At 41.7% G+C, this 9,066-nt stretch overlaps 1 protein-coding gene across 1 annotated transcript; it reads right to left on the minus strand.

Annotated features, from left to right (window-relative positions):
* Positions 1-3,583: 3,583 nt before the first annotated feature.
* On the minus strand, positions 3,584-5,341 carry LOC121865357. Its single transcript, XM_042364694.1, has one exon. It carries the CDS (start codon positions 5,339-5,341, stop codon positions 3,584-3,586), a length of 1,758 nt encoding a protein of 585 aa, XP_042220628.1.
* Between the last annotated feature and the right edge of the window lie 3,725 nt (positions 5,342-9,066).

A 9,066-nucleotide genomic window follows, 5' to 3' on the forward strand; every position in this document is an offset into this window, starting at 1 on the left:
ATGCTATCTGCTATAATTGATTCAAGAAATTTCCCCACTACTGACGTCAAACTGATCGGCCGGTAATTTGACGCTGATGCTCTGTCTCCCTTTTTGAATATGGGTACTACATTTGCCTGTTTCCACAAGTCTGACACAACTCCAGTGTCTAATGATTTTGTAAATAAGCTTACGAGGGGTCCGCTAATCTGTTCCCTACACTCTTTCAAGACTCGAGGGAAAATTTCATCCGGCCCTGGGGATTTGGTTTTCTTCAGTTTATTTATCTTCTTAAGAACATCCTCTTTTCTGATAGTGATATTCTTTAATTTCTCTTCTTCCTTTCCCTTAAATATCAGTTCCACCTCTGGAATTTCATAGCAATTTTCTTCTGTGAAAACTGATAAGAAGTAGCTGTTCAATGCTTTGCTTATTTCCTCACTGCCATTTATCAATTCTCCCCTCCCTGACTTTAAAGGCCCAACTTTGTCCTTGACCTTTGTCCTATATACCTAGAAAAATCCCTTGGGATTCGCCTTGGATTCTCTTGCTATTTTGATTTCATAGTCTCTCTTTGCTTTCCTTACATTTTTCTTAACATTCCTAGATCGTTCATTATACCTGTTTCTGAGCTGCTCCTCCCCTCCCTTTAATTTCTTATATATTCCTTTCTTTATTCCTATGTCATGTTTAAGTTTTCTGGTCATCCACCTTGGCTCATTCTTATTTGACCTAATTTTTCTGTATGGTATATTTTGTTCTTGTGCTTTATGTAGTATATTAGTGAATATATTATAGTCATGATCAATTGTTGTGTCATCTATGACCTCACCCCTTCCTACTGGGAACTGACGTGACTGTTCCCAGGTGACCTCACCTAGGTACCTTCTTAACCCCTGATAATCCGCCAACCGAAAGTTTGGGACTCTGACCATATTGTCATTGTTTTTCGTTTCCCAATTTAGGGTGAACCTGATTTCTCTGTGATCACTGTTACCTAGTTCTTCCCCTACTGTGATATCTCTGATAATATTTTCTTTATTTGTTAATACTAGGTCTAATATATTGTCACCTCTATTAGGTTCTGTAATTATTTGTTTCAAAAAATTGTCCTGTACTGCGTCTAGGAAGTCTTCAGATTCATAGTCGCCTACAATGTTGTCCCAGTCAATATTTCTGAAGTTGAAATCCCCCATAATGCATAGGTTGTTATATTTTGCTGCCCTACTCATTTCCAGCCATTCACACAAACTTTCTTTTTGGGCTGACCAAATCTGTCATGGGAGTGACCACCCTGGCAAAATTTGGACAAAACCTCCTGTCGAATCCAGCCATCCCGAGAAATCTTCTGAGAGCGGGTAGATTGAGAATATCGACAACCTTGGCATCAATTGGAGCAATTTTCCTTTGTCCAATGACATGACCAAGGAAGATTAAGGTGGCTTGTCCGAATTCACTCTTGGGTAGGTTTACGGTGAAGTTGAACTCTGCTAGATGATTGAAGAGTTCACGGAGTCGGCCAATGTGTTGTACCCATGTGTCACCGATGACGACCAGATCATCTAGATAGGCGTACACTCCAGGCAGGCCTGACGTCACTATATGCATCGCTCGCTGAAATGTTGCTGGTGCTCCTTTGAGGCCGAAGGGCATAACTTTGTATTGCCACAGCCCCTCCGCAGTAACAAAAGCTGAAATCTGCTTTGCTTCTTCCGAGAGTTTGATTTGGTAGTAGCCTTTGAGAAGATCCAGCTTGGTGACAAATGTTGCTTGACCCATACTGTCGATGATGTCGTCGATGCGCGGCAATGGATATGCATCAGCACGTGTCACCAGGTTGACCTTCCTGTAGTCAGTACACATGCGGACACTTCCGTCGGGTTTAGGCACCAGCACACAGGGTGACGCCCATGCACTATTGCTCCTCTCCACTAAGTCATGTTCCAGCAGATACTCCACCTCCTGCTTCAGCTTCTCCCGCTTATCAGGGTTCATTCCGTAGGGTGCTTGCTAGATGGGAGATGTGCCAGGCAAGAGTTCCAAGTCGTGCTCCAGCAGAGAACACTGGCGTGGCACATCGTCGAAGAGTGGCTTGAACTCCTGCAGCAGTTGTAGCACATCCTGAGATTGCTGTTGTGAAAGATGGGATACTTTAGAGGTAGGGTCACACAATATACTAGAATTACAGATTTATATGGGGATATCCACTTAGAAATCAGTGTCTGGGACCACCTCCTCTCCTCCTGTTACTGAACAAACCACTTCACGCCTACCAAAATACGGTTTTAACCTGTTGATATGAGTCAAACTCTCCAATTTTCTCTTATCTGGAGTCGCTATGACATAGTTGAGGTCATTTAATTTCTTAACTATAGTGAATGGACCCTCATATTTAGCTTGAAGGGGGTTTCTATAAGTGTTAAAACCCTATCTCCAGGCTTAAATTCTCTAACGTGACAACGCTTATCATATTGTTTTTTTATTTTCTCCTGTACTTCTGACAGCTTTTCACGAGCAATCTCACCTACTCTCTTCAGTTTCTCTTTAAACTTCTCTACATACACTGACAAAGGGACTTTTATTTGATTACTTATCCAACTTTCCTTCAACACAGTCATAGGACCTCTTACAGTATGACCAAAAATCATTTCAAAGGGACTGAATCCTCTTGGGGACTCTCTCTTATGACAAACAGCATAAGTGGTACTCCTTCATCCCACTCCTTATCAGACTCCATACAGTATTTCATAAGCATTGATTTAAAAGTCTGGAGGAACCTCTCTAGGGCACCTTGGGTTTAAGGGTGGTACGCAGAAGCTAAGTATTGTTTAATACCCAATTCATTCATCACCTGCTGGAAAAGAAAAGAAGTGAAGTTAGTACCCTGATCCGACTGTATAATTCTAGGAATGCCATATATAGTGAAGAAGTTAGTCAGAGCCTTTACCACACTCTTTGCTTTGATGTTTCGCAATGGTATAGCCTCTGGGTACCTGGTGGTAGCACACATGATTGTTCATAAATATTGGTGGCCACATCGAGTTTTTGGGAGAGGACCTACACAATCAATTATAACCCTGCTAAATGGCTCATCTACCACAGGAATGGGTTTTAGGGGAGCAGGTTTTATGACCTGATTCGGTTTACCAGCCATCTGACATTCATGGCAAGTTCTACAGTATTTGGCAACATCACCTTTCATTCCAGGCCAGTAAAAATGCGACAAAATCTTTTTATATGTTTTCCTAACTCCTAAATGTCCTCCCAAAAAGTCGTGTGCTAATTTCAAGACTTCTCCCCTGTGACATCTGGGAATCACAACCTGATGCACAACATTCCACTCATCAGAAGGATCAGATACAGATCTGAACTTCCTCATAAGTAACCCTGAATCCATGCAGTAACAAACAGGCAAGCGAGCCGCTTCTTCAATATCCACAGCCTTCCTACATAGTTCAGCTAATTCGGAGTCACTCTGCTGATCATCTATCAGTTCTTCCCTAGTGACAGGTACTTTCTGAATTGTAATGTTGTCACCAGAAGAGAGATCAGCTTCAGATTTTGGGGAATGAATGTTAACTGAATCTTTAGCTTCACTCACATCTCATCCACCAATGTCACTATCAAATGAATCATCCTGACTGTCAAACAGATTCACAATACCCAAATCATTTTCATCATTGCCAGGTGCACTACTATCAGCAATACAAAGCTTAGGGCATCTTACCTTATTCTGAAGAGTCTGGTTCCTTGTAACTGCACATAAAGGAAATAAATCGGGGTATTCTTCTTCAATTAAACCAGTATTATTCTCCTCTGTAGGAGTCGAAGATACCACAGGATCTGGCACCACGCTGGCTCCTGCAGTATCATTACCCAGCAAAAAAGTAACCCCTGTCACAGGAAGAGAATCTTGAACACCAATAGTCACCCAACCAGTCATAAGTGGAGTTCTCAAAAACACCCTACACAAAGGAACAGTGATCACTCCACCGACACCCTTAAGCACCAAATGCTCTCCAGTATAGGAATCTTCCACGCAGGGAACAGATCCTTTCAACAGAATACAGTGAGAAGCACCAGCGTCACGCAAAATCTTTGCAGGGTACTGATCACCTGATTCTTCAACTGCAACTGAACCATCAAACCTGAAGGGCTCAAAAGAATCCTCCTTTGGGCGATTTCTCACTAAAGTTTTGTCAAACTTCTCCAGAGGATCGAATGAGAGCACTGGCTCTTCCTTCTTTGCTTCCAATTTAGGGCAATTCGCAATCACATGACCTGGTTTCTTACAGTAAAAGCAGACAAATGATTTACTCTTGGCATAGGTCTTGGAAAGCTCATCTGAGTTTCCGCGAAAACTTACTTTACTAGAAGAAGCAGTACTACTATCCTGCCTACCACCCTTTTCCTTGTTTACAAAACCCTTTCCACCTGAATGATTTTGAGATTTAACAGGATGCATTTTGTGAGTAAGGGCATAGCTATCAGCTAATGCAGCAGCTTTATGAACATTACTAATATCTCTCTCTCCTAAGTACAATTGTATATCTCTTGGAGTGGCTCTTTTGAACTGTTCTAAAATCATCAACTCAACAGGTTCCTCAAAAGTTTCTACCTTGCGAGACTTTATCCACCTTCCACACATTTTACTCAATGAATAACCAAATTCTATATACGACTGTGCATCAGTCTTTCTCATAGTCCTAAATTTCACTCGATATGTTTCAGGAATGAGTTCATATGCCTTAAGAATTTCTTCTTTCACTAACTTATAACTACGACAAACTTCACTTGACAAAGACAAAAATGCTGAACCAGCTGACCCAGTGAGCACACTTTGAATAATAGCAATCCACGACTCTTCAGGCCACTGAAATGACTTTGCAATTTTCTCAAACTGCATGAAAAACGCTTCTGGGTCCTCCTCGTCAAAAGCAGGCACAAGTCTCAAATGTTTTGTCACATCAAACAATTTTGTCTCAGATTCTAAAGACAATGCCTGTAAGTCTTGTCTTCTACTGCTAACCTGTGCTAACGCTAATTCATGCTGCCTTTCACGCTCTCTTTCCCTTTCTTCTCTTTCCTTCAAAGTCAACTCATGCTCCATTTCTAACTTTCTGATCTCTACAGCTTCCCTGAGGTCAAATGAACGCAAAGTCAGTGCCCCCTTCGGTAGCACCTCTTCATTTACACGTTCAGTTAGTACTGCACTTTGAATTTCAGACGTTCTTTGACTACGTCGATACTCAATTTCATATGTATCAGCAAGTTTCATCCAATCATCCTTTCGTAGAACACAGTCTTTCAACATTTTCACGGATGGATTCTCAACAAACTCCTCAAGATCAAAAGTATCCATGATTAATCAATAAAGAATCACTATATCTAAATATTCCCAATAGATAATGATTGATAAAGGGATCTGTCCTCTCACGGTCGCCAATTTTTGTTACGACCCTAGGCCTTCTTAGGGTGTATCAAAATTACAAATTCAACTTCTCTTTATATTATAGGTCCAAGGAATAGATCCCACCAAAATCATCACCTCATTACTATGTGGTATATTGAAATACATGCAGTAGTTTTAATTACAGAATATATTAACAAATAAACAATAAATTAAATATATTACTATGTACAAAAATAAAAAAAATACAGGTTAAATCTGATCAAATAAATGACTCAACCGAGTGACAAAATAATGAACACAAAAGTAAAGACTTATTTAGTCTAGAAACTACGATGAACAACGTGGTCTATCCACCACACGAAACCTCATAAATAAGTAAATTATTTTCCGTGGAACTCTAAAATATGATTAACAATAATCTTTCACAAATAATACTTTACTTGGTGTTATGAAAGTCGAGCAAGGTTTACACGTTATATTACTAGAAAAATAATGTACAATAAGAAAGGAGATACTCTGTACTAAACACTGCCGGGCCCATACTAAAGTAAACAAAGCAAGCGGACGCGGGCAGAAATGACGTCACAAACAAAGAAGTTCACGTTGCGAATCCACAACCAACGATGAACGCTCACTCGTAATAGTGTAAGATTACATTATCTGCTATTTCGTTTATGTAAAAATAATTATTGTATTGTTATAACATTTATAACTTTTAATAAGCCCCAGAAGTGGATGACAAAGGTGAGGGTGGGAGTAGTATACTACCCTGTCCTTTTGATGTAATAGTTTTATTGTCAATAAAGTATTAAAATTTAAATTTAAATTTTACAGGATATCCATGTTACGGTCTCGTTACTCTTCATGGAGACGATAAACTTAACACGTTTATCTATCATTGTTCTACACAACTGTAAAGGTCTGGGACTTAGGGACAGAAATCCCTTACCAGACTAATCAGGATCTTAATAAAGGAAAGTCAAGGACCATGGTTTTCTGAGGAATAACAAACAACCGTTTGAGATTGACATCTCTTTACTATAAAAACTATAACACAAAACTCTGACACCACTCAATAAACATAATGTAACAATTACGGGAGTCAAACAATTAATGCAGTAAACAGTTAATGGAGTCAAACAATTAAGGGAAGCAAACAATTAAAGGAAGCAAACAATTAAAGGGAAGCAAACAATTAATGGGAGTCAGCAATTAATAAAATCAAACAATTAATGGGATCAAACAGTTTATGAGAGTCAACAACTGAGAGAATCAAACAATAAAAGTCAGCAATTAAAGAAATCAAACAATAGAATCAAGCAATGCACAGATATTTCCTACGACAGTGGCCCTGGGGAAGGTTCCGGAACACGGTGATTTACACTCGAGGGAAGCGTCCATTCAACTCCACACTTGAGCGACAGCGGCCGATGTCTTGATATGGCAGGAGAACAATGGGGCACAGACGGAGGAGATGAACTGACGGTCGTGGTATGGGGTAGTGGTAGATGTCCAGAGAATTCACAGTCGATAGGTGAAGGTCTGGGGACACAGCCCATGAGTCCCGAGCCTTGATGAGATCACAGCCAGAATTTGAAGAATAGCAGGGGAAGGTAGTGACTGCACTCACTGATGAGTAGGATCTGACGACGACACAGGTAGAAGCGCCGTTCTCATCTCTGTCCAAACCCCCCAAGTGTTGGTCGCACCAGCAAACGAGAAAGTTAGCAGCGGTAACGAGCAGGGAGATCGTTACCGCCCTTACAACAACCATGGCCTCAGCAACTATGGAACTGGGGGCAGCTTGGCGTGTCCAAGTCAACTGTAACTAAGTTGATTCGGCTCTACGAGGAGACAGGCGCGACGAACAACAGGCCTCGGAGCGGGCGCTAATGATGCACATTTCGGGAAGATGGCCAGGTTTGTTATATGTATTAATATTGATAAGGTCAGAAAATAAATGAAATACGACATTAACATGTTTTCCGCCAACTCTGGATCAGGCAATACTGGCGACCATTGACGCCGGTCCATTTGTCACACCTGGCAGCATTCGAGATGACCTTGGGTTACTTGGGTCGTAACCCAAGTAACCCAAGGTAAAACTATCCAAAGCAAACTTCACTCCATGGATCAGCGTAGTTACACGCCAGCAAAGAAGCCGCACCTCTCGAGTTGAACAGGGAGAAAAGAATGGAATATGCTCTAGAATACTACAACAAAGACGATAGTTTCTAGGTGGATGCACGTAGGAGGTGTGGGGGAGCTGGCCGAAGTTGGGTCGGACAGAATCACCGGCCTCAAGTACATTAACATATTAGAGAGCATTCTACTGTCGCCAGTGAGGGCGTTGTTGTTTCCCGAGCCTGAGCCTTTTTATCTTATTCAAGACAACAGCCCCATCTACACCTGTCACGTCGTCAAAGAGTGTTTTGTCCATCACCCGGAAATAACCCGACTGCCACACCCACCACAGTCTCCGGACCTTAACCCCATCGAGAACGTATGGTCTGCCATGACACAATGGATGCTGATGACCCACCATAGGAGGCGCGAAAGGGTCGTCATAAGTGCACTTCAGGTGTGGGATGAGTTGGGAGGTACCGCCGGACGAGTCCTCACTACTGAGCTATTGGACTCCATGCCAAGGAGATTTAACAGCCTAATAAAGGTTGGGGGTCCCTTTATCAATTATTAATGTAGCATATGCATTAAAAGTGGTTTATTAAATGCTTTACTTTCCATGATACAAATATTGTGAACATACAAACTTATAATGAGATAAATAACTGATAACTCATCACTGCCATATTATTTTAGCAGGGCTACCAATGTGAAACACTCCTTTTCATAATATTTCGTCCAGTTTGTCACATTGTGTCATTGTTTAACGCTATGAGGGTCCACGGGTGTACAGTACCTACGTTTTCAGCTTGGTGAAGTGAACTTAGTTGAGAGCCATGCTGCCTCCTTTTGTACCGAAGACTTACTATAAAGTGTGCTGTATGCATACTGTCCATAACGGGCAGTCATGACTATGTTTCCTAAATTCACCTTTTTTTCTTTCTTGGTAATACACCCCGAGAATTATGAATTGTATTTCGGAAACACCCAAGATACACACACACACACCTGCACACACACACACACACACTCACACACACACACACACACACACACTTGACCACGGAAGGGTCAAGACGTACCTGGCGCTCCTCTTGGAGCAGCCAGGTCAACTGTTATGTTGGCCCATACCAACCCCCTCCCCTGAACCCTCCTCCCCACCGGAATATCAACAAGTTCACGCCAGAAGTTACTATTTCATTTAGGAAAGAAATGGAACCAGTGTTAAACAGAGGTGAACAGTGGTGAACAGTGCTTAAGTCAGTGAGAACAACTCAACAGTAACAGTGGTACCCAATTTGACCTTTCACACAGTGAGGTCCCAGGTACCCAGTGATAACGGCCAGTGAGACCCAACTACCAGCGATGTGTTAATCCGTCTAGGATAGGAAGGCCTGGAACCACACCTCACTCATATAACACCATCTGTGAAGGAGTTACTACACCACGTGAGGCCCCTCATAACACCATCTGTGAGGGAATTACTACACCACGTGAGGCCCTTCATAACACCATCTGTGAGGGAATTACTACACCACGTGAGGCCCCTC

Source organism: Homarus americanus, unplaced genomic scaffold, assembly GCF_018991925.1.
Source record: "Homarus americanus isolate GMGI-L3 unplaced genomic scaffold, GMGI_Hamer_2.0 scaffold15667, whole genome shotgun sequence".
Lineage (NCBI taxonomy): Eukaryota > Metazoa > Arthropoda > Malacostraca > Decapoda > Nephropidae > Homarus > Homarus americanus.